We start from the raw sequence: 26258 nt of genomic DNA, 5'->3' as shown, positions 1-26258 counted from the left end.
CATACCGTGTTTCCCCGAATATAAGACAGAGCCTTATATTAATTTTTGCTCCCAAAGATGCGCTATGTCTTGTTTTCAGGGGATGACTTATTCTTCCTGGTGTTCTGTTCGTGGGGCATGCTTCCAAACAAAAACTTCTGCTACGTCTTACTTTCAGGGGATGCCTTATATTTTGCATTTCAGCAAAACCTCTACCACGTCTTATTTTCAGGGGATGTCTTATATTTGGGGAAACAGGGTAGCAATTGTATTAATGATAATTGCGACCGCAATTCCATTTCCACTGGAGTTAAGCCAGCTCTTCCCCTCTGCACCAGAACGCGGCGTTCGCCATTAGGAGTACCTGTCCGGTTCCCACTGACGTTTGGAGATCCTTTAGTAGCCGGATCTGTTTCGAGGCAGACGCCTTGGAGGGAAGGGTCACAGCGGAGCCCCGTGAGCCTCTCCTCACCTCTCTCTTCCCCACCTGCTTCCAGGTGTTCCAGTCAAAGGAGGTCCCCGAGAAGACGTCCTCGCCGGAAGAATCGATCCGGATGACGAAAGGCATCACCATGGCAACAGCCAAAGCGGTGGCAGCCGGCAACTCCTGCCGGCAGGAAGATGTGATCGCCACGGCCAACCTGAGCCGCAAGGCGGTGGCTGAGATGCTGACGGCTTGCAAGGTAAAGGGGTTTCTCTTAGATCCCGTGAGCCCCCGTGGCTGTAAAAGTGGCCAGGGAGGGGAGGTGGGGGAAGTTGAGAAAACTGAGCGAAAGGGGGCATCTTTTGAAGCAGAAGAGGGGTGGGGGACACTGAAGTAATCAAGGGAGGAAATTCCCCATAGCTGGGGGCAGGGGGGTGCAGATTTGCCATGGTGTTGCACTTCCTGATTAAATTTCGATTTCGAATACCTTTAATGGCATATAAATAGTTTAACATTAACATTGCAAGATAATAACAGCCTTTACAACTTCTGATGAGTTAAAATAACACCATTTAAAAATTTAGCCACGCTTCCAATAGCTCTTAGATGTGGCTGTTTAAATGATATATAACCTTCTGTGTTTACCTGTCCTCCCTTCACTTCCATGCAGGAAGCAGTGGGTAGGAGGCTAAGTGCTCATGTATCTAATCTGGAGGAACCGGGTTTGATTCCCAGCTTCTGCCTGAGCTGTGGAAGCTTATCTGGGGGAACCAGATTAGCTTGTGCACTCCAACACATGCCAGCTGGGTGACCTTGGGCTAGTCACAGCTTCTCGGAGCTCTCTCAGCCCCACCCACCTCACAGGGTGTTTTTTGTGAGGGGGGGAAGGGAAAGGAGATTGTCAGCCCCTTTGAGTCTCCTGCAGGAGAGAAAGGGGGGATATGAATCCAAACTCCTCCTCCTCCTCCTTCTCTTCTTCTTCTTCTTCTTCTTCTTCTTCTTCTTCTTCTTCTTCTTCTTCTTCTTCTTCTTCTTCTTCTTCTTCTTCAGGAAAGGGATTATGTGCTTCTTCCTACTGATTAAATTTAAAAACCTAAAATCAGCGATGGGCTGCATCCAGGTGGAACCCACAAGCCATGGACAGAGTTTTTTTCATCTTTAATCTAGTAGAGTTATGTTTGGTGGGAGAAAGCACTATCGAGTCACAGCCAACATATGAAGAGTAGAAGGAGAGTGTATTTATATCCTCCTTTCTCTCCTGTATGGAGACTCAAAGGGGCTTACAATCTCCTTGCCCTCCCCCCCTCAACAAACACCCTGTGAGGTAGGTGGGGCTGAGAGAGCTCCGAGAAGCTGTGACTAGCCCAAGGTACCCAGCTGGCATGTGTGGGAGTGCACAAGCTAATCTGGTTCACCAGATAAGCCTCCACACCTCAAGTGGCAGAGTGGGAAATCAAACCTGGTTCTCCAGATTAGAGTGCACCTGCTCTTAACCACTACGCCACTGCTGCTCCGGGTGACTTCGTGGGGTTTTCAAGGCAGAAGACATTCAGAGGTAGTTTGCCGTTTGACTGTTGACAGTCTCCTTGCCCTTCCCCCCTCACAACAAACACCCTGTGAGGTGGGTGGGGCTGAGAGAGCTCCGAGAAGCTGTGACTAGCCCAAGGTCACCCAGCTGGCGTGTGTGGGAGTGCACAGGCTAATCTGAATTCCCCAGATAAGCCTCCCACAGCAGCTCAGGGCGGCAGGCTTCTTGGGAATCAAACCCGGTTCCTCCAGATTACATACACGAGCTCTTAACCTCCTACGCCACTGCTGCGGTGGTGGGTATGGAGTGGAACCCCCATCAAACCTACAAGAAGGACCCGTGGGGCTTCTGTCTCTTATCTAGCAGGAGTTGGCATCTTGAATGCTAGGACTTGATAACATGGGTTTTTTTCTGTCCATGTTGTTCTGCATCATTAGCAAGCTTCTCACCACCCCGAAGTGAGCGAAGACGTTCGGGCAAGAGCATTGCATTATGGGACAGAGTGCACCCTGGGATACCTGGAGCTTCTGGAACACGTCCTCATGGCAAGTAAAAACCCTACCCTATAGGTGTCAAACTCGCGCCCCTCCAGATGTTATGGACTACAGTTCCCATCATCCCCTGACAGCCTGATGCTGGCAGGGGATGATGGGATAATCCCATGACATCTGGAAGGCTGCGAACACAGACTAACTCAATACTCTTACTCTAAATTAAAATAGGTAAGAAGGGTTAGATGATATTATTGGAAACGGAGAAATTAGTTGTTCAAAAAGACGAAATATCTTATAGATAAGAGGGGAAGTCAAGGGTGTAGGGTGGTAAATGGGGTAGGGTGGGAGTGGGAGGGAATGAGAACTAGAAACAAAGGAGTAATATTGAGTTACACTAAAGCAATCGGTAGTTCTTTTTTTTTATTATACACTGTACAGCTCTGATGTAAGATTGTAGATGAAAGTGATATATTATTGTATTTATATGGGAAATTTCTAATAAAGATTTACCAAAAAAAACACTCTTACTCTGTGCCCTACTCAATACTCTTACCAAAGACTTTTTGGGAGCCAGCGTATTACTACAGCCTTTATAAGAAGACAGGAATTCAAATCTATCCTGAGAGCCTAAACTACAGGTGTTCTGGGCTGATGTAGCCCAACCTCGTTAGTGAGGGCTTGGCGAACAGGAGGCGTCTGGTTCAACCCCTGGCATCTCCGGTTAAAAGGACCAGGCAGACGTGATGGGAAAGGCCTCTACCCAGAGAACCACTCCCAGTTTGAGTAGACCAGGCGTCTGCAACCTGCGGCTCTCCAGATGTTCACGGACTACAAATCCCATGAGCCGATCAGGCTGATGGGATTTGTGGTCCGTGAACATCTGGAGAGCCGCAGGTTGCAGGCCCCTGGAGTAGACAGTGGTGATCTCGGTGGACTGACGGTCTGATACACTTTGAGTTCTGGGACCACGTCACGGTTCCTGGGCAAGGTCTGAAGGCAGATGATGTGACCATCCAGCAGGTCCGAGTCTGGTCAGAGCCTGGACAGAAGCCCTCCTGGGAAAGCCTCCCATGGATTCCTTCGTGAGTTCCATGGAAAAAAAAGACAGTGGTGTGAACATAATCTTAAACTTATTACACAAAGTTGGCTGCTGTGTGGTCTTAGTGAGTCTGAGTTGTTTGCCCAGAGTACATGAGCACGCAAGCATCCGGTTCTTCAAGGTCAGGAACTGGTCGAGATCTGATCAAAGGCCCCTTCCGCACACGCAGAATAATGCATTTTCAAACCACTTTCACAACTGTTTGCAAGTGGATTTTGCTATTCTGCACAGCTTCAGAGAGTATTGAAAGCAGTTTGAAAGTGCATTATTCTGCATGTGCAGAATGAGCCAAAGACACTCTTGTTAAGTGCCTTCTCCCCCCACCCCCACCCCTGGGCTAATTGCCTCAGCTCCCCTTACAGCAGGGGTCTTCAAACTATGGCCCTCCAGATGTTCATGGACTACAATTCCCATCAGCCCCTACCAGCATGGCCAGTGGTAGGGCTCATGGGAACTGTAGTCTATGAACATCTGGAGGGCCATAGTTTGAAGATCCCTGCCTTACAGTGTGACTGCCACCTGCCCGGCGCGTTGTGGCCCTCTGTGATATTCCAGTTCTTGGCAGCCAGGGCTTGCCGGCTTTTGTCGAGCACCTGACCTTTCCCCGGTCGATCTGTAGGTTCAGTCATGCAAATTGCCCCCCACGAGCCCCCCGATTGGAATTAGAAGCGCATGCCTTGCCAGCGACCAGAGGTGGGCACAGATATGCCAGGCAAGCTATTGTAATCCTGCTTGTTAAATTAAATTAGTCGGCATGTGCTGGGCTATAGATAAAGGACAACAAAGGGGCAGGTTGCTTTGCCGCCCGTCATTATCGTAGCAAATGGCATGGAAGAAACACCTCAAGCGCCCAACTAGCCCAGCCTCGGCTGTTGCTTTTTCCCACAGATACTCCAGAAGCCCACCCCGGAGTCGAAGCAGCCGCTGGCGTCCTTGTCCAAACGTGTTGCTGGTGCCGTCACAGAACTCATACAGTCGACCGAAGCAATGAAAGGTGAGTTTGGTGGCTCTTCTGCCATCAGAGCAGCAGTGGGGCGGTGGTTAAGAGCAGGTACGCTCTAATCTGGAGAACCGGGTTTGATTCCCCGCTCTGCCACTTGAGCTGTGGAGGCTTATCTGGGGAACCAGATTAGCCTGTGCACTCCAACACGTACCAGCTGGGTGACCTTGGGCTAGTCACAGTTCTTCGGAGCATTCTCAGCCCCACCCACCTCACAGGGTGATTGTTGTGGGGAAGGGGGGAAGGGAAAGGAGACTGTCAGCCCCTTTGAGTCTCCTTGCAGGAGAGAAGGGGGGGGTATAAATCCAAACTTTTCCTCATCTTCATTTTGAGGTGAATCCCACCTTCCAGGGCTGGTGAAGTAGAAATGGATCTTACAAGGCATGTAGGTAGCCTATAAAGTAGATAAACGTGGACGCATTTTTGCCGGTGCTCCCCAAAATCGTGCGGATCTGTTAAGGCAATTGTGGATCAAATTTAGAAGGCCGGGGGGGGAGGGGGGGGGAAATCTGCCAGCAGCCTGGGTGAAATGAGGGAGATTTATTTGGTGCTGAAAGGACACCTGTGCAGGCAGGGCATTCTGCAAGGGAGGCCCCACTACAGAGAAGGCTCCGCTCTTCCCCTGCCTGCCCTCCACCCTGTGCTTGACACCTGGCTTTACAGGTGCTTCTGGTTTTTTGGAAGTTGTTGGTACTTTGGAGGAAGGATCCCATTTAGCTGGATGGGATTTAAATGGCTGGGTTTTATTCTGCCTTGGTAGCAAGGTGAAGCCCTTGCATTTTTAAAGATGCCTTAGTATGAAATGTTATGCTTATTGTTGTTATATAATTTTTATACTGTCGTTGCTGTGAAATGCTATGTTAATGTGTCCGGAGTGTCCGGACTGCCCCCCTGCATGACCAGATGCCCCCTGCGTGTAATAGGATTATTACCGATTACTGAAACCGATTATTACCGATTACTGAAACAGATTACTGATATCGATTATTACTGATAACTGAAACCGATTATTACCGATTACTGAAACAGGTTACTGATATCGATTATTACTGATAACTGAAACCGATTATTACCAATTATTACCGATTATTGAAACCGATTATTACCGATTACTGAAACCGATTATTACCGATTACTGAAACAGATTACTGATATCGATTTTTACTGATTACTGAAACCGATTATTACCAATTATTACCGATTATTGAAACCGATTATTACCGATTATTGAAACAGATTACTGATATCGATTTTTACTGATTACTGAAACCAATTATTACCAATTATTACCGATTATTGAAACCGATTATTACCGATTATTGAAAAAGATTACTGATATCGATTTTTACTGATTACTGAAACCGATTATTACCAATTATTACCGATTATTGAAACCGATTATTACCGATTACTGAAACAGATTACTGATATCGATTTTTACTGATTACTGAAACTGATGATTACCAATTATTACCGATTATTGAAACCGATTATTACCGATTACTGAAACCTTCTATTACCGATTATTACTGATGACTGAAACCAATTATTACTGATAACTGAAACCTACTATTACCTATTATTTCCAATTACTGGAACGGATTATTACCGATTATTACCGATTACTGAAACCTACTATTTCCGATTATTACCATTTATTACCGATTATTACTGATTACTGAATCCGATTATTTCCGATTACGGAAACTGATTATTACCGATTATTATCAATTACTGAAACCGATTACTACATGCCCCCCTGCGTGTCCGGACACCCCCAGAGTACCGTGATTTGCTTAGTTTTATTGCCTTGTATTATCATGTTATTGATTGTCTACTCTGTTGTGCACCACCCTGAGCCCTCCGGGGGAGGACAGTGGATAAATTAAATATCAAATCAAAATCAAAAGAGGGAGGGGGTAGATACAGTTGTAGAGGTTGTTTTTATATGGAACCTCCAAAGCCAGAGGCTGTGTATCTCTGCATGTCTGTTCCAAGAGACATGGAAGTTAAACTCTCCATTTTATATGGAACATCCAAAGCCAGAGGCTGTGTATCTCTGCATGTCTGTTCCAAGAGACATGGGAGTTAAACTCTCCATTTTATGTGGAACCTCCAAAGCCAGAGGCTGTGTATCTCTGCATGTCTGTTCCAAGAGACATGGAAGTTAAACTCTCCATTTTATGTGGAACCTCCAAAGCCAGAGGCTGTGTATCTCTGCATGTCTGTTCCAAGAGACATGGGAGTTAAACTCTCCATTTTATATGGAACCTCCAAAGCCAGAGGCTGTGTATCTCTGCATGTCTGTTCCAAGAGACATGGAAGTTAAACTCTCCATTTTATGTGGAACCTCCAAAGCCAGAGGCTGTGTATCTCTGCATGTCTGTTCCAAGAGACATGGGAGTTAAACTCTCCATTCCCTTCTTATTGGCCTTCCTGGGGCATCCAGTTGTCCACTGCGGGAAACAAGACGTTGGTTTAAGCAGACAGCTTTCGGTTCCCACAGCAGGCAGGTCTGGTGGTGTTTTCGGGGTCGCTTCCGACCGTCTTTCTCTACGGCTTCTCTTCTTGTCTGTCCATCCCAGGCACTGAATGGGTTGATCCAGAGGACCCCACGGTTATCGCTGAGACGGAGCTATTGGGGGCTGCGGCCTCCATTGAAGCCGCGGCTAAGAAGCTGGAACAGCTGAAGCCGAGAGCCAAGCCGAAGGTGAGTGAGTCCGTAGCCCTCTTTCCCAGGCGGCCAGTCCGGAGCTGGGGGTGAGTTTTATCAGTTCATACTTCTGTTCATGCTATCTGGTGGTGATGGAGAGTACCGTCAAGGCACCGTCAAGTTATGGCAGCCCTCCATGGGGTTTTGAAGAGAAGAGACAAACAGATGTGGTTTGCCATTTCTCGCCTCTGGATTTCCCAGGTGGGCCCCCGTCCACGCACTAACCAGGGCCGACTGCTTAGCTCACAGGTGTCAAACTCGCGCCCCTCCAGATGTTATGGACTGCAGTTCCCATCATCCCCTGCCAGCATGATGCTTGCAGGGGATGATGGGAACTGTAGTCCATAACATCTGGAGGGCCACGAGTTCGACACCTATGGCTTAGCTCAGTGACAGTGAGCCTTTTTGAGACCGAGTGCCCAAACTGCAACCCAAAACCCACTTATTTATCGCAAAGTGCCAACACGGCAATTTAACCTGAATACTGAGGTTTTAGTTAAAAAAATGGTTGGCTGTGAGGCGTGTGTTACTCGGGAGTAAGCTTGGTGGTAGTTGATGGCTTTTTCTTTGAAGCAACCGTGCAACTCTTCAAACGGGTGAATCACGACCCTAGGAGGGTTTACTCAGAAGCAAGCCCCATTGCCAGCAACCGAGCTTACTCCCAGGTAAAGGATCGCACTTTAGTTCTTTGCATGAAAATCAGTGGGGTTTAACAGTGCTTAACAGGGTTACCTACACCGCTTCCCCAAAACTAGGTCTTAGGTTTAATGCTAATAATCGAGCCCAACGGCCCAGGCCAGCCTAGATGTGTGTGTGGGTGGGGGGGATTTCCTCCCCACATGATGAACTCTGTGCGTGCCCACAGAGAGGGCTCTGAGTGCCACGGTTTGCCACCACTGGTTTAGCTAATGAGATTGGCTGGGATCAGGCTACCCGGGCTGTGCATGCCATCTGAGGAAGGGATTTGCAAGTAGCAAATAAATGCAAAGTACAGTTCTTTGGTTGACTTTGGTTGGCTTTCTGCTTTTAATTGGAAGCGAAGGGTTATTGTGATAACAGGAAAGAGGGGAAAGTGCGAAGATTTCCTAATCTGAGTAGAAAGGGATTGGGGCCAAGAATGACAGAAAGTGGGAAGATAATCCCTCCAGCTGGCTTCTCCAGTTTGGCAGATTTCTGAACTTTCACTAGGTGGTGCCCAAACGCCGTGAGTTTTCGCTGCGTCTCTGGGGGACGTTCTTCTGAAGAGAGGAACAGTAATGTGATTTTCCAACATCAGAAATTGCGCTGGAAATCCGCAGCTTTCAATCTTTGCAGGGCCGGCGCCGAAACCTGAAAGAGCGTGAAAATGAAGAAAACTTGTACCCACAGGCTACAATGATGACTTCAAAAAATTAGTTCTCCCACGGGAGTAGCAATTTACTTTTAAGTGACCAAAATAATTTTATAATTTTAGAAACAGCAGCCAAATGTTTTGGAAAAATTGTTTACATGCTCCCATTGGAGTAATATATATAAACATAAGTTAGAACGGCACGGCAGTGTAATCTAAATATAAATATAACAGCTAGCCAGATTCTAGATCAGTGGTGGCGAACCTATGGCACGGGTGCCAGAGGTGGCACTCAGAGCCCTCTCTGTGGGCACACACAAACAGAATTGCTCCCCCTACATCTAGGCTGGCCTGGGCCGCTGGGCTCGATTATTAGCATTAAACCTAAGACCTAGTTTTGGGGAAGCAGTGTAGGTAACCCTGTTAAGTGCTGTTAAACCCCACTGATTTTCATGCGAAGAACTAAAGCACAATCCTTTACCTGGGAGTAAGCTTGGTTGCTGGCAATGGGGCTTACTTCTGAGTCGTGATTCACCCGTTGGAAGAGTTGCACGGTTGCTTCAAAGCAAAGCCACTGACTACCACCAAACTTACTCCCAAGTAACGCACGTCTCGGAGCCAACTGTTTTTTTCTAAACGAAAACCTCAGTATTCAGGTTAAATCACTGTTCTAGATAATTAACCAACTGGCCTCGTTAAACTTCACGGCTGTTAAAGGCAGGTGAGGGTTTTTCAAAGTACAATAATGGTTACAATCAGGGAGGACAACGCTCTGCAATTGGTTTTTTCTTATGCCTCTTGAAAGACATAATACATGTGCAGAATTCATTCTTTTGTTAGCTCCATAAGCCCTGAAGGAGCAAGGGTCCCAGGAGACGGGGTCTCTGGGACTCTGAGGGATGACTTGGAGGGCAAGCATGAACTGCAGTACAACTTTGTTTGGCAAGTTTAATCCAACTTGAGTGCACGCCAACCTGACGTTTTTAACAAGTTCTACCTCTGTTTTGTGGAACATGAATGTTGGCTGCGTGTTTCGCCGTGACATCAGGGCGCGTGACATCATATGGAGTGGTACAAGCCCAAAAATAGACTGGTCTCTGTCTTCAAGGAGGTTACAATTTTAAAAAGACCAGGAAAGGAAACAATTGAGGAGGCGGGGAAAGACAAGTGAGTAGGGAGTGCCCGAAGCGATATTTATCCCTACTTAGAACTTTCGATTAAACTCTCCGCTAAGGCAGAGCAAATTCATTTGTCACAAACATGTGGTTTACAGGGTTGGTGGAAACGCACGTGTCGGCAAAAGGGGGAAGCCGTGAAGGCGACATCGGGGTCTGCACGACACTGCAGGAGAGTTCAAGATGCAGGAGTAGCCTGATTCGTCTTTTAGGAATGGCACCGTTTCATCTTTGAAAAGACAAGCTCTTGAGAAAGCGACCGAACAATATTTGTAGAGTTATAATGGGGACTGTCTCTTGTCTGAGCTAAGCAGAAGCTGAAGAAATTAGTCAAAACAACCTAGTCCAGTGATGGCGAACCTTTTAGAGACCGAGTGCCCAAATTGCAGCCCAAAACCCACTTATTTATTACCAAGTGCCCACACAGCAATTTACCCTGAATACTGAGGTTTTAGTTTAGAAAAAACAGTTGGCTCCGAGGCACACGTTACTCGGGAGTAAGCTTGGTGAAGCAACCGTGCAATGCTTCGAATGGGTGAATCACGACCCTAGGAGGGTTTACTCAGAAGCAAGCCCCATTGCTAGCAACTGAGCTTACTCCCAGGTAAAGGATCGTGCCCAGGCTTGCCTAGATGTGTATGTGTGTGTGTGTATGGGGTGATTTTCTGCCCCCCCCCCCATATGATGAACTCTGTGCACATGTGCCCACAGAAAGGGCTCTGAGTGCCACCTCTGGCACCCGTGCCATAGGTTCGCCACCGCTGACCTAGTCCGCTGAATTTGCGCATGTTACAGGAACGGAGGCTCTCTCTGAAAATCCTTCTTAGGTGCGTGCAGCCACGGCACACGCTGCCCACGAAATCCAAATTGGGGCGACTGCCTTTCCGTTGACCCACTGACTGTCAAAGATTTCTAGCGGGGTGCAGCCAAGATTACTATATTGCAAAAATTACAATAAACTAAAGCAGCAAAATTGGAAGCGCTTATCAAAATACTTCCCCGTTCAAATTTTTTTTTAAAAAAAATATATCATGTTCAGAATAACTTTTTTCCACGATTTCTGCTGGAAAGCAGTTTGTAGCTGTTAAGGTGTTTATGAACGGGGCCACCTTCCAAAATTGTTGCTTGAGGCACAGCCTGTTCTCCAGAGTGTTTTCGCCTCCCCATTGGCTCCAGAATTCAAACAGGGAGGGAGAGGAGGAGGAGGAAGGGGACAGCTAATGTTTATCCCTTTCGTTGTGAGCGTTTCGACACTTAATCCGCGTTCCAAGTCGTGTCCTAACCTGGAAGCCTTTTCCTGCAGGGCTCTGTGTGATATGTTTGATATATTAGGTTGTTATTTAGGTCAACTATATATCAAACATTCCTACAGTGTTCCGCTCTGTCTCCGGGGTGGTATACATATATATATATACACACAGATATTGTAAGGTATCGGGAGGCAACCTTAAAGAGCGCCACGTAACTTGCAAAGAGGCTTAAAGGTTTAGAAGACTTCTGGAGATTCTCCGGCTTTCAATCCGGTTAAAAAGATACGTGCAGTGAAAGACTCCCTCTCGTGAGCCACTCGGGAAGATGGAGGACTTCGAATTCCCTGCCACGAGCTGTCACTCACTTTTTAAAAAAGAAACGTTTCAATGATAAATTCACAGAATGTGGGTTTCTCAATGGCCTATTACAGTGGTGGCGAACCTTTGGCACTCCAGATGTTATGGACTACAATTCCCATCAGCCCCTGCCAGCATGGCCAATTGACAGGGGCTGATGGGAATTGTAGTCCATAACATCTGGAGTGCCAAAGGTTCGCCACCATGGGCCTATTAGCTATCATCGCTCAATGGGACTTTGATGTTCAGAGGGTTTTATGTTTGACGTCAAAGAATAAGGGGGAGCCGTCTTTCTCAAACTGCAGATCAGGTGCTCGGGAGAAGCAGCGGCAGCAGAAGGCCCTTGCTTTCACATCCTGCCTGTGAGCTCCCAAAGGCACCTGGTGGGCCACTGTGAGTAGCAGAGAGCTGGACTAGATGGACTCTGGTCTGATCCAGCAGGCTCGTTCTTATGTTCTTATGTTCTTATAAGGAGCTTGGACAGATTGATGGAGGAGAAGTCGATCTATGGCTACCAATCTTGGTCCTCCTTGATCTCAGATTGCAAATGCCTTTGCAGACCGGGTGCTCGGGAGCAGCAGCAGCAGCAGCAGAAGGCCATTGCTTTCACCTCCTGCATGTGAGCTCCCAAAGGCACCTGGTGGGCCACTGCGAGTAGCAGAGAGCTGGACTAGATGGACTCTGGTCTGATCCAGCAGGTTCGTTCTTATGTTCTTATAAGGGGCTTGGACAGATTTATGGAGGAGAAGTCGATCTCTGGCTACCAATCTTGATCCTCCTTGATCTGAGGTTGCAAATGCCTCAGCAGACCAGGTGCTCGGGAGCAGCAGCAGCAGCAGGCCCTTGCTTTCACCTCCTGCACGTGAGCTCCCAAAGGCACCTGGTGGGCCACTGCGAGTAGCAGAGAGCTGGACTAGATGGACTCTGGTCTGATCCAGCAGGCTCGTTCTTATGTTCTTATAAGGGGCTTGGACAGATTGATGGAGGAGAAGTTGATCTATGGCTACCAATCTTGGTCCTCCTTGATCTGAGGTTGCAAATGCCTTAGCAGACCAGGTGCTCGGGAGCAGCAGCAGCAGCAGGCCCTTGCTTTCACCTCCTGCAGGTGAGCTCCCAAAGGCACCTGGTGGGCCACTGCGAGTAGCAGAGTGCTGGGCTAGATGGACTCTGGTCTGATCCAGCAAGGCTCTTTCTTATGTTCTTATGTCTGGGAGCTGGCTGACTTTGGTAACAGGATGCAGGACTAGATGGCTGTTTGGTCTGATCCATTTCAGCCGTGCTGAGGTTCTGATGCTGTCCAGCTTTGCACACAAGGCAGCTGATCTTGCAGATAAACTTGTTAGGTGATGGACTATATGCAGCGTTCTCCTGTGCTTGTCCGTTTTCAGCATCTCCTTGTTGGAAGCGAGTTGGTTCATCTATGACACAGGTGTCAAACTCACAGCCCTCCAGATGTTATGGACTACAGTACCCATCATCCCCTGCCAGCATCATGCTGACAGGGGATGATGGGAACTGTAGTCCATAACATCTGGAGGGCCGCGAGTTTGACACCTGTGATCTATGACAAGGGCTAACCTACTGTGTTCCTTGGATTGCAAAGTTTGTTTAAAAACGGCTGAATTAGCTTGGTCCGTGTCCACGCCTCTTAGTCCGGAACAATGACTATGCAGCTAAAACTGACTGGCTATTTCAGCTCAGTTTCTATCCTCTGCCGTTCACGCTCCAGCCTTCTCTGCACCAGTTTCCTTCAGTCCCCTTCTTCTGGCCCGTTGTCTCTCCCAACCCTCACTTTCCTTTGCTTCCCACGGACTTTTGCATTTTTAAACCCAGGCCTGTATTGCTGCTTTCCCCATTTCCTGGGCCCTCCTGCCTGCCGAACGTCAGAGCAACCTCAGCCAATCGCCATCAACCGCAGCAAATCCCTTATATCCTAACTCCGTGGTGGCGAACCTTTGGCACTCCAGATGTTAAGGACTACAACTCCCATCAGCCCCTGCCAGCATGGCCAGCAGGGGCTGATGGGAATTGTAGTCCATAACATCTGGAGTGCCAAAGGTTCACCACCACTGTCGTGAATGGGAACACAGCAAGTGTTGGTTGGCCCCTTAAGCAGTGCAATTAGGCCTTGCGGATCAGCGGGAACCTTTTCATATGAGGGCATTTCACTGGGTCCTTTCTTTCAAAGTAACCCCGACTGCCTCGTCGTTCTCTTGTCCAGGAGGCCACAGAGCCTCTGGTGTAGCTCGTGTGTTTGAGGTGGGGAGTTGCAAAAAGGGAATTGCCGAAGGAAGATTTTTTTTTGGGAGACCAGTTGGTGACGGTCTTCTCTTCTGGTTCCAGCAGGCGGACGAGACTCTGGACTTTGAAGAACAGATCCTCGAAGCCGCCAAATCCATCGCAGCCGCCACCAGTGCCCTCGTCAAGTCAGCATCCGCCGCTCAGCGGGAGTTGGTGGCTCAGGGAAAGGTCAGTAAACGAAAGTATTGCTTGTCGAAGGCTTTCACGGCCGGACTCAACTGGTTGTGGTGGGCTTTCCTGGCTGTGTGGCCGTGGTCTGGTGGATCTTGTTCCTAACGTTTCGCCTGCATCTGTGGCCGGCATCTTCAGAGCTGTATCACTGTGTATGACACACTGTGTAACAGACTTCCCTCTGTGATACACCTCTGAAGATGCCGGCCACAGATGAAGAAGAAGAAGAGTTTGGATGTATATCCCCCCTTTCTCTCCTGCAGGAGACTCAAAGGGGCTGACAATCTCCTTGCCCTTCCCCCCTCACAACAAACACCCTGGGAGGTGGGTGGGGCTGAGAGAGCTCTGAGAAGCTGTGACTAGCCCAAGGTCACCCAGCTGGCCTGTGTGGGAGTGCACAGGCTAATCTGAATTCCCCAGATCAGCCTCCACAGCTCAGGCGGCAGAGCTGGGAATCAAACCCGGTTCCTCCAGATTAGATACACGAGCTCTTAACAAGATCCACCAGACCACGTATGGCCACATAGCCCCCCAAAAAACCCACCACAACCAGAAAGTATTGCTGTCTCTGTATTCGGAGTTTGGAAATCACATCAGCCCCTTTGCATTTCTTGAATGATACGTGTGTTATTTTTACATCCATGTTGGCGAACGGTAATTATTTTCTAAGTACCATTCTACACCACCCTCTTGTAATTTTCAAGGAAACTTTTGTTCTTTGCTTGGGGCATGTTAATTCTACGTGAACACATTGGAACAAAGCAGATCGTCCGAGGAGGTCTTGGAGAAGGAAGAATACACCATGGATGCAGCTGAAACCCCGGAGTGTTTTCTCAGTTGGGTGCTCCAAACTGAAAAGCGGCTCCGGACATTATCTTTCCCTAAACTCAGGCTGAGTTTGGAGCCCTTTGGGGTGCTGCGTCTGTAACCTCTGTCTGTGGGTTCTGTGGGGCAGAACTTGGAATGAGTTTGCAACAACAAATTTAAAAAAACAACAAAATGGTTTACTTTCTTAACAAATAACATATAACATCAACATTTAACACCACACTTCAAGGTCCTGTTCAGGTTTCATTTCAAGTCCTTCTAGTTACAGTCTACGGATACTGCCAAGTCCAATTCTTCTTTGCAAGTGGGTTGGCTCCTGAAGGCTCCAAGGGCTTGGTGAACAGGATTCCACAGGATGAAGGTTTCCAGGAGAACTCTCACCCATTACAACCACAAAAAAGAAACCCTGAAACAATAAACTCCAACATTTACAACATAGCAAAAACAAACAACTACCTTCCCACTAATTCCCAACAACATTGCAGTTACCTTAACAAGGTGTTAAGGGCTTATACAAACCAAGGTCCGAGTCTGGTAGCCTCGTCTCCTCCAAACTACATGAGCTCTGCAGCCTCTTGCTGCTTTGAGTCTCCACCCCTTTCTGGGTCAACCCATTCTGAGCATGGGGGTTACACGTCCACCTATGATCCTTGTTTGGCCCCTACCCAACGGACGGGCTTCATTTGAGATTTTTTTTTTGGCCTTCTGCTTGTGGCTGAATGTTATTTTACATGTTTTCCCCCCTTGCAACAATTAGGAAAGGTTGTGGGGGAGTCCCCCCCCCCATATGTGTGTGACCCTGAGATGTGCCCATCTTATGTCTGACAATCACGAAGTAATCACAACATGGACACTACTTATTTTGACACAGTGTGTAACAGACTTCCCTCTGTGATCCACCTCTGAAGATGCCAGCCACAGCTGCAGGCGAAACGTTAGGAACAAGATCCACCAGACCACAGCCACAAACTTCACATACACGCTACAGGGGTCAGTGCTATCAGTCACAGACCAGGAAAGGGATTTGGGCATCTTAGTTGATAGTTCCATGGGAATGTCAACTCAATGCATGGCAGCTGTGAAAAAGGCAAATTCTATGCTGGGGATAATTAGGAAAGGAGTTGATAATAAAACTGCAAGGATTGTCATGCCCTTATATAAAGCCGTGGTGCGACCGCACTTGGAGTACTGTGTTCAGTTCTGGTTGCCACATCTCATAAAGGATATCGAAGAGATATAAAAAGTACAGAGAAGGGCAACGAGGATGATTGAGGGATTGGAGCACCTTCCTTACGAAGAGAGGCTGCAGTGTTTGGGGCTCTTTAGTTTGGAGAGGAGATGGCTGAGGGGGGATATGATTGAAGTCTATAAAATTATGCATGGGGTAGAAAATGTTGACAGAGAGACATTTTTCTCTCTTTCTCACAATACTAGAACCAGGGGGCATTCACTGAAAATGCTGGGGGGAAGAATTAGGACTAATAAAAGGAAACACTTCTTCACGCAACGTGGTGTTTGGAATATGCTGCCACAGGAGGTGGTGATGGCCACTAACCTGGATAGCTTTAAAAGGGGCTTGGACAGATTTATGGAGGAGAAGTTGATGTATGACTCCCAATCTTGATCCTCCTCGATCTGAGATGGCAAATGCCTTAGCAGACCAGGTGCTCAGGAGCAGCAGCAGCAGAAGGCCCTTGCTTTCACCTCCTGCAGGTGAGCTCCCAAAGGCACCTGGTGGGCCACTGCGAGTAGCAGGGTGCTGGACTAGATGGACTCTGGTCTGATCCAGCAGGCTAGTTCTTACGTTGTTATGTTCTTAAATCCCACCACAACCATTTGAATCCGGCCATGAAAGCCTTTGACAATACTACTTATTTTCCACTATTGTTTCAACTTAACGTTGATTGTCCAGAACAAGGCTGAATGTAAACCTTGTCCCCGCCATACACACCTGACTTAAACCCCTTTCCCTCCTCCCCTCAACTGAGAACTGAAATGGCACCCTAGGAGTCACAGGTACAAAGGACTGGGCAAAAGGGACAGCCAATCCCTCTGCTCTGCTATTTCAGCGGCTTGGGCTGGTATTTGCAACTCAGCTGAACCTACCTCACAAGGTGGAAGAGAGAATTAAAATGGGGTGGCACGCACAGACACATGTCTGGGGTCCTTGGAAGAAGGGGTGGGATATAGAAGTATAACAATCTATAAAGGATCATGCCTTGAAATTTGTCTGAACTGTGTTTCTAGGTCGGGGCAATCCCTGCCAACGCTGCTGACGACGGGCAGTGGTCTCAAGGACTCATTTCCGCAGTGAGTAACGCCGTTTCTGCTGTAGGCTCAGCCACTCTGGGGCCCCAAGGCAGGATTCTGTCTGGATCCACCATTTGCTGGCACGGATCATGGGCTGTGCAGGCACAAAGTTCTAGGTTCAGTCACTTCTGGTCTCAGAGGTTAGCTGTGTCGGTCTGCAGTAGACAAGCTTAACTCGAGTCCAGTAGCACCTTAGCAACCAGCAAAGGTTTGGGGCAGAGGTGGGATCCAGCAGGTTCTCACAGGTTCCCGAGAGTAGGTTACTCATTATTTGTGTGCCGAGAGGGGGTTACTAATGGGTGATTTTGCCACGTGATTTTTGCCTTAGTTACGCCCCTCCTCTCAGCAGCAGCGCGCAGAACTTGAAGCAGTCTAGCAGGAGGTGCTCCGGCGTGCGTGGCAGCCTGCGCCTGCGTGCATTCGTTTCCCGCCTAAGGACCGGTGCAGCGGCTGCATCCTTGCCACAGCCCCGCCCAGGAATGCCCCGCCCCGGAATGCCCGGCCACGCCCCCGTTGTGCCCCGCCCAGCCCCAGTTTGAATCCCACCACCATGAGAATCTGTTACTAACATTTTTGGATCCAACCACTGGTTTGGGGGGATATAAGCTTTTGAGAATCAAAGCTCGCTTCATCAGATGCATTTCCAGGTGATATTTCTGGGTGGGCACTCGGCATGTAAAATCTTTGCGGATGACCAGTGCTGGGCAAGGTGGGCATACTTGGTGGGCAACCTGAGGTCCTAAAAGGCTACAAAGGAGGAAACAGGCAGATCTGAGCCAGGGGTCTCACCCAACAGTCCTTCGCTCACCTCTTGAGAACCAGTTTGGTGCAGTGGTTGAGAGCAGGTGGATTCTAACCTGGAGAACCAGGTTCGATTCCCCACTCCTCCACCTGAGTGGCAGAGGCTTATCTGGTGAACCAGGTGTGTTTCCACACTCCTACATTCCTGCTGGGTGACCTTGGGCTAGTCACAGTTCTTGGGAACTCTCTCAGCCCCACCTGCCTCACAAGGTGACTGTTGTGGGAAGAGGAAGGGAAAGGAGCTTGTAGGTCACCTTGAGTCTCCTTACAGGAGAGAAAGGTGGGGTATAAATCCAAACTCTTCTTCTTTTGAACATCAGCTTTGGTTTATTAACCCTCCTCCTATTTGTTATGAATTCCAAACTCCTGCACACAAATGCCACTGTTCTCCCCCCCCCCCCAAAAAAAAATTCAATCCATCAAAAAGGGTAGTGGAGTTGAGTGTTATCTGGCAGTTCCGTGCCAGAGTGAGGTCCCTGATTGGGCGTCACTGATTGGGACCAATGCGCCCTCATCCTGGCTCGTGCTTATCTTCTGCTGTGACCTCCTCCCAGGCTCGAATGGTAGCAGCCGCAACCAGCAACCTGTGTGAAGCAGCCAACGCTTCGGTCCAAGGCCACGCCAGCGAGGAGAAGCTGATCTCCTCGGCCAAACAAGTCGCCGCCTCCACCGCCCAACTGCTGGTGGCTTGCAAAGTGAAGGCCGATCAGGACTCGGAGGCGATGAGGCGGCTCCAGGTAAGAACGTCCCATGCTTTGATTCAGCAGCCACATATAGACCCTTTCCGCACACGCAAAATAATGCATTTTCAAACCACTTTCACAACTGTTTGAAAGTGGATTTTGCTATTCCGCACAGCTTCAAAGAGCACTGAAAGCAGTTTGAAAGTGCTTTATTCTTCATGTGCGGAATGAGCCACAGAGAGAGAGTGGAAGTAAAAATACAACAGTGGTGGTGAGAGATCTGCACATAACCTTCTGTCATGCCACATCTTCAGATATCAACAAAGAGGCAAGGCCTTCAGTCCATTGATGTACAGGAGGGTCCATTTCCACTGACCTTTGGTTAGCCTCCAAGAGGCAGGCAGATAGTTTTAAAAGTACATAAACGCACTCAAAAAGCCCGCCCCCCCCCTCTTTTGGCTCTTTACATCTGGGCCCCCCTTTATCTAATGGGACTTGCCGTCCCTCCCTCTTGGGGAGGATTTTAAATATGGGGTTTTGTGGACGCCTCTTATTGTTCTTATCGCTGTTTTTAAAGGTTTCAGCAATTATTTTTAAGACTGTGCTGGTTTGATGGTACTGAGATTTTATGTTGTACGCCACCCAGAGCCCCTCGGGGATGGGGCGGTATAAAAATTTAGATAGATAGATAGATAGATAGATAGATAGATAGATAGATAGATGGATGGATGGATGGATGGATGGATGGATGGATGGATGGATGGATGGATGGATGGATGGATGGATGGATGGATGGATGGATGGATGGATGGATGGATGGATGGATGGATGGATGGATGGATGGATGGATGGATGGATGGATGGATGGATGGATGGATGGATGGATGGATGGATGGATGGATGGATGGATGGATGGGTGGGTGGGTGGGTGGGTGGAGGGTGGGTGGGTGGGTGGGTGGCTGGATGGGTGGCTGGATGGGTGGCTGGATGGGTGGCTGGATGGATGGATGGATGGATGGATGGATGGATGGATGGATGGGTGGCTGGGTGGGTGGGTGGGTGGGTGGCTGGGTGGGTGGCTGGGTGGGTGGGTGGCTGGGTGGCTGGGTGGGTGGGTGGGTGGGTGGCTGGATGGCTGGATGGATGGCTGGATGGATGGATGGATGGATGGATGGATGGATGGATGGATGGATGGATGGATGGATGGATGGATGGATGGATGGATGGATGGATGGATGGATGGATGGATGGATGGATGGATGGATGGATGGATGGATGGATGGATATCAGTGAACATTCTGATACAGTTTATGTGAGTAATAACTTCCCAGAAAAAGGAGTGGAGAGGTTATAATACAATGGTATGCATGGCATGCCACTCTGTTTCACGATGCCCACAGAACAGGGAAGGGTGCATTGGCTTAGGGTCAGTTCTTCTGCGAAGCCACCAGGGAAAGTGCTCAGGGCACCACGATGAAGGGGCTGGCAGCCGATCAGTAGCCCAGAAGGCAGAGGGCACCCCTGTCTGTGAATCGCAGTGGGTTCCTAGCTAGCTCTTATGGAGACGTTTCTTCTGGCTTTCTTGGCCCTCTCTAGGCTGCAGGCAACGCCGTCAAGCGAGCGTCCGACAACTTGGTCAGGGCGGCCCAGAAAGCGGCATTTGGTAAAGCCGACGATGATGACGTGGTGGTCAAAACCAAGTTTGTGGGCGGCATCGCACAGGTCAGTGAGAATCTCTGCCTTGTCTGATGCTTGGTTGAAGTTTGTCTGTGAAGTTCAGCTGGGGCTACACGGACCCAGCTGGATGCTAGTTTCGCGCATGTGTCTTCTTCCTTTCTGTTCCTTTCTTGTGCACAAAACCCCAGTTAGAAGCTACCAGTGGTGGAAAGTGCTGTCAAATCACAGCCAACTTATGGAAACCCCTCGTGTGGTTTTCAAAACAAGATATGGACAGAGGTGGTTTGCCATTGCTTTGCCTCTTCCTAGACCTTGGACTTCTTAGGACAGTGGTGGCGAACCTATGGCACGGGTGCCAGAGGTGGCACTCAGAGCCCTCTCTGTGGGCACGCACAAACAGAGTGCCCCCCCCCCCCCATCTAGGCTGGCCTGGGCCGCTGGGCTCGATTATTAGCATTAAACCTAAGACCTAGTTTTGGGGAAGCAGTGTAGGAGAGTAACCTACTGCTAAGCAGCTGTTAAACCCCACTTTGATTTTTTCCGCATGAAAGAACTAAAAGCGCCAATCCTTTACCTGGGGAGTAAAAGCTTCGGTTGCTGTGGCAATGGGGCTTGCTTCTGAGTAAACCCTTCTTGGGTCGTGATTCACCCATTGGAAGACTTGAATTGTTGCTTCAAAGCAAAGCCACCGACTACCACTGAGCTTACTCCCGAGTAACGCACGCCTCGGAGCTAACTGTTTTTTCTAAACTAAAACCTCAGTATTTAGGTTAAATTGCCGTGTTGGCACTTGGCGATAAATAAGTGGGTTTTGGGTTGCAATTTGGGCACTCGGTCTCGAAAAGGTTCGCCATCACTGTCCTAAGAGGTCTCCCTTCCAAGTACCAACCTCCTGCTTAACCGACCTTGCTTAGCTGACAAGATCGAGCTACGTGGTCCATTCAGTTCGGAGCTACCTTTGGTCACTCCAGGGCATACAGGTGCAATTTAAGCAGAGTTAACGTTTTTCCTCCAAAACTTTGGAGTCATGGAATCTCAGTTTGTTAGGGGAGAGGGGAGCCGGCTCCGGTCGCGCCTGAATTTCGTACAATGCAGGTAACCAGGCAGTTTATAAGCATATTTCTCCATTGAAGAGAAGAAGAAGGAGGCCCCCATTCCTGGTGCATTCAAGATGCAGAGGAGTTTGGGGAAAAGGCTACGGCTCAGAGGAACAGCCTCTGCGTTGCATGCAGAAAGTCCCAGCTTCTCTAGGTGTAAAGATCACAGGGTGTTTGTTGTGAGTGATGTGAAGGGCCTCAACTTCAGTGCCAGTCTGAAGAAGAAGAGTTGGATTTATATCCCCCTCTTTCTCTCCTAAAGGAGACTCAAAGGGGCTGACAATCTCCTTGCCCTTCCCCCCTCACAACAAACACCCTGTGAGGTAGGTGGGGCTGAGAGAGCTCCGAGAAGCTGTGACTAGCCCGAGGTCACCCAGCTGGCGTGTGTGTGGGAGTGCACAGGCTAATCTGAATTCCCCAGATAAGCCTCCACAGCTCAGGTGGCAGAGCGGGGAATCAAACCCGGTCCCCCCAGATTAGAGTGCCCCTGCTCTTAACCACTGCGGCACTGCTGATCTTGAGGGGCCAATGGCCACATTCAGTATAACGTATATGACAGAGGAACAAAACAGCGTGTCACACACTGAAGACAGAGGATCAATATATTCAATAAATGTATTTATGTATATTTTATAATTGTCCAGTTACTGAATCCAATGATTGTACATCCAGTTTTTTCAACAATAAAAGTTCATTTTTGAGATATACAATCCATATCTTCACTATCTACTGAACAAAAATAGTTCATTTTTTCAGTATCTTTAAGAGAATTCTATTCCATATAGAAAGTACTTTTTGAAGAAGCGACTGGTGGCGTTTATAGAAATGCGTTTTCATAGCTGTAGTCTTCACTTGCCAGGAGAAGCAATTCTTTCAGGAAAATTATTCATTCATTTGCCCTTTAAAAGTACATAAGAACAAGCCAGCTGGATCAGACCAGAGTCCATCTAGTCCAGCTCTCTGCTACTCGCAGTGGCCCACCAGGTGCCTTTGGGAGCTCACCTGCAGGATGTGAAAGCAATGGCCTTCTGCGGCTGTTGCTCACGAGCACCTGGACTGTTAAGGCATTTGCAACCTCAGATCAAAGAGGATCAAGATTGGTAGCCATAGATCGACTTCTCCTCCATAAATCTGTCCAAGCCCCTTTTAAAGTTATCCAGGTTAGTGTGCCCTCACCACCTCCTGTGTGGCAGCATATTCCAAACACCAATCACCGCGTTAGTGAAGAAGTGTTTCCTTTTATTAGTCCTAATTCTTCCCCCCAGCATTTTCAATGAATGCCCCCTGGTTCTAGTATTGTGAGAAAGAGAGAAAAATTTCTCCCTGTCGACATTTTCTACCCCATGCATAATTTTATAGACTTCCAATCCCTTATCCCCCCTCGGAGCGCCTTACTCCCTCCCAAACTAAAGAGTCCCAAACGCTGCAGCCTCTCCTCATAAGGAAGGTTCTCCAGTCCCTCAATCATCCTCGTTGCCCTTCTCTGCACTTTTTCCATCTCTTCAATATCCTTTTTGAGATGTGGCGACCAGAACTGAACACAGGACTCCAAGTAGTAAGTTCCTTATCAGTTTCTTCAAACTTATTGTCAAGTTCTAATGTAAGCTGGGGCCCGATTTTTCTCGAAGAGACTTCTTTTCTATATGGAATGAGAATTATCCCTAGAAGATATTGAAAAAAAAATGAACTATTTTTTGTTGTTAGGCGATCTTCCCAGGAGGTGATGCGGCCAGCCTGTTTTTGTTCCTGCCACATTTAGTATAAGGCAGCTTTGCGCGTTTGTGCGTTCAGAACTTGCTTCTCCTGGGCTGAGAGATGAAATCCCGGATTGCGTTCCGAAATCCCCGGGCGTTCGGTTCCGTGCATGCTCCGCCCACCGCGACACGCTTAACCTGCCTCCCTTTTCACCCATTCACACGGCAGCGTCAGTGTCACGTGCTGTTGGCTTTTCCAGATCATCGCGGCGCAGGAAGAGATGCTCAAGAAGGAACGCGAGCTGGAAGAAGCGCGGAAGAGGCTGGCCCAGATCCGCCAGCAGCAGTACAAGTTCCTCCCGACCGAACTGCGGGAAGACGAGGGCTAAGGCGCCAAGGACGTTTTCTTTGGGGAAATGAGCCAAAGGGGCACGCTGTGGAGGAACTCTGCCCAGCACTGGCCTGAGAGTGGAGTTTGCAGGGGTCTCGCGACAGAGCGCGGCTGCCGCGAGGCAGTTCTGGAGGCTCTTCGCGCCGCTTCGGTGCATTGAGATACCTCCAGCAGCGATGATGGTACAGTATTGAGGTCGCCCTCCTCCTTCCTCTCTTTGGTGTATCTCAGGAGAGAGAGAGAGAGAACGCCTCGCTTTTCTACAAAGGGGTTATAAAGTCAGTATTATCTCATAACCTGAAGTTTGACCTATTTATTACTCTATTTGACCTGTGTTTAAGGACTTTGGTATTATATAATACATAGGAACCCAGTGTTAAGAAGTCAGCGTCTCCAATAAGCTACCCAGGCGACACGAGGGCTGGGGAGGTAACTTCCTCTCTCTTTCCTCCCAAGACCAAGGCTACGGCAGCTGTGGTGTTTGCAAGAACCTGACGTATGAATGTGTGGTCTCGCCGAGAGCGTTCTGGTGACGGGGGTCCCTCTCGAATCGGAGGACCCTTCTCGGTACCTGTTTGCACTAGAAGTTTCATTTCAGCACAGTGTCCGTGGTCACTATTCTCCTGCTTTTGTACAGTGGGGTGTTTTTTTTGGGGGGGGGGGTGTTGGGTTTCTGGCCCGTGAAGGATTATGGGGAGCCGCCCTTTTTTGGAGAACGAATAACTCAAGGAAGAGGAAATCGTCTGTGTGTGGTGTTAAAACTCCAGGCTCTTGAAGGAAAATGCCTTTTTGTTTTATATACCTCTCCAAAATGATCCAAAAAGCAAATTCTCAGCATTAAAACGCATTTACTTCCCTCTCTTGTTTATGTGAAGACTGGTTTGTGTTGTGGGAGTGGTACAGACCCAAACAAGATACTTGGCTGCATCATGCCGCATCGTGCTGGCAGGGGATGATGGGAACTGTAGTCCATAACATCTGGAGGGCTGCAAGTTTGACACCTATGATCTATACTGTTCAAGCCAAAATTGCCCAAAGCAGAAATTTGAATTGTCTGGATAGTTGAGCCGCTCCTGAATTTGTGCTGTGTTTCGGTGGAACATTAGGATACCAAGAGGACTTGTTAGCGTTTATCTGCATTTATTCTCTCTGTGGCTTCATTTCACTCTCTTTATACATTTGTAGGCCAAGCAGGGGAAATAAGAAGCTGTTTTTTGTGAACTGTGAAGGAAAATGTTTGGAAATTGCAACCACCCACCCAAAATAGTGGTTTCTGGTACAGAGTCATTACATTTGTATCTAAAGGGCAGCTTCTAGAAAATAAAAAATATGCCGTTCCAAAGGTACTGTAATATTTTTTTCTTCTTCTGATACGGCGTAGATCTTCAGGCCAAGGATATTGTTTCGTACACAAAGGCAGTCTGTGTTCCTTTTGTCTCAAAACTGTGGAAACTATTGAGTAACAGGCGATAGATCGCCTGACTGTCCAAATCTTCATAAGTATCCAACAGACTGTAGCAGAAGTCCTCTCATTCTGTTAGCAGGAAATTGCTTCTGCTTCCGACGTCCCTTTGAATGCCGGGAAGTCCGCGCCAAATTGCGTTCACGTGTGTCCCAGCTCTGTGATCTTGGTTACAGCAGCACAAATCCTTACCCACTGAAAAAATCTACAATGCCTCAGCTAACATGCAGAGCTCCGGCTGAAGCCGGCCTGCTCATAGTGAGAATCCGCAGCTATAACCTCGGCAAGGAGCTACAAACTCTTTGCCCCAGCCTCTTTGATCGGCAACCATTATGGCCCAGTTCATGCAAGGTAGCAAAACTGGCCGTTTAAATGCGTTAAGTGGGGTCTGTCTTCCCCATAAACCAGAAAGAAAGTTCATCTTGGAACTCTTTCCTCATTCCAAATGGAACAGAAAGCCTTTATTGGCATATTAAAAAAACACAATAGCTACAAAACAAACCAATACAGCAAAACACATCCAATGCAAACCCGCATGACACATCTATCCATGTTCACATCTTCAACAAAAAGAAGGCCCCCCAGTTCTCATTCCACTGGGCCCGAACCACCCAACAACAAGCCAATTCTGTCTGCATCATACTGGCCATGTTTGTTATGATTACTATTAGCAAGAGACAGAAATTGAAACACATATTAAATCTAAAATTAATACCACAGATAAACATTTCAGAGCTGCTGCAGAGACATGCTAAATTCCCAGGTTAATATATTGTAGTATAGCAATAAAATATTAAAGTAAGGTGGCGTGATAAGGAAGGGAGAAGTTAATTACTTATGCTCTAAACATACTTAGACCCATTGCTGGATTATTTGCATTCAATTATTTCAAGGAGAAAGTTTGCCACAATCTCAGGGTTGGTATTATTCAGAAGAATTGGAATTGCAACCTCATTCCAAAGCCCCTGCCAAATCCGTGGCCTAGTCCATTCCAAGTGGGAATGATAGATTGTGGCCAGAGGTGGGGATTTCCTTTTTGAGTGCAGCCGTGCTGTTTGTGTAACCTCAGCTTGTGGGTTCTGTGGGGCAGTACTTGGAAGGAGTTGCAAAGAACCAAATTTAAACAAAACAGTTTACTTCTCTTTACAAATAACATTAAACATCAACATTTAACATTTACAATTCAAGGTCCTGTTCAGGTTTGCATTTCAAGTCCTTATATTTACAGTCTACTGATATTTCCAAGTCCAATTCTTCTTTGCTGGTGGTTGGTTTTGAAGACTTCAAAGGCTTGGTGAACGGGATTCAAGATGATGAAGGTTCCCAGAAAACTCTCACTATTTACATACACAAAAAAGAAAACCCTGAAACAATAAACTCCAACATTTACAACACAGCAAAACAACAACTACCTTCCCAGTAGTTCCCAACAATATTGCAAATTACCTTAACAAGGTGTCAAGGGCTTATAGAAATCAAGGTCCGAGTCTGGTA

General features: G+C 48.0%; 1 protein-coding gene across 1 annotated transcript in view; it reads left to right on the top strand.

Annotated features, from left to right (window-relative positions):
* TLN2 (talin 2) overlaps nt 1-24644 on the top strand; it is a 118248-nt gene extending 93604 nt beyond the window's left edge. Inside the window, 9 exon segments of the mRNA XM_048519708.1 lie at nt 477-662; nt 2369-2476; nt 4413-4518; nt 7110-7234; nt 13693-13818; nt 16897-16959; nt 18315-18497; nt 20040-20165; nt 23172-24644. Coding sequence (XP_048375665.1) covers nt 477-662; nt 2369-2476; nt 4413-4518; nt 7110-7234; nt 13693-13818; nt 16897-16959; nt 18315-18497; nt 20040-20165; nt 23172-23300 — 1152 coding nt within the window. The 3' untranslated portion in view covers nt 23301-24644.
* Nucleotides 24645-26258: the final 1614 nt, after the last annotated feature.

The sequence above is a fragment of the Sphaerodactylus townsendi genome, linkage group LG17 (assembly GCF_021028975.2).
Source record: "Sphaerodactylus townsendi isolate TG3544 linkage group LG17, MPM_Stown_v2.3, whole genome shotgun sequence".
NCBI classification, from domain to species: domain Eukaryota; kingdom Metazoa; phylum Chordata; class Lepidosauria; order Squamata; family Sphaerodactylidae; genus Sphaerodactylus; species Sphaerodactylus townsendi.
Note: the sequence above shows the minus strand (reverse complement) of the source record. Positions and strands in the feature narration are given on the sequence as shown.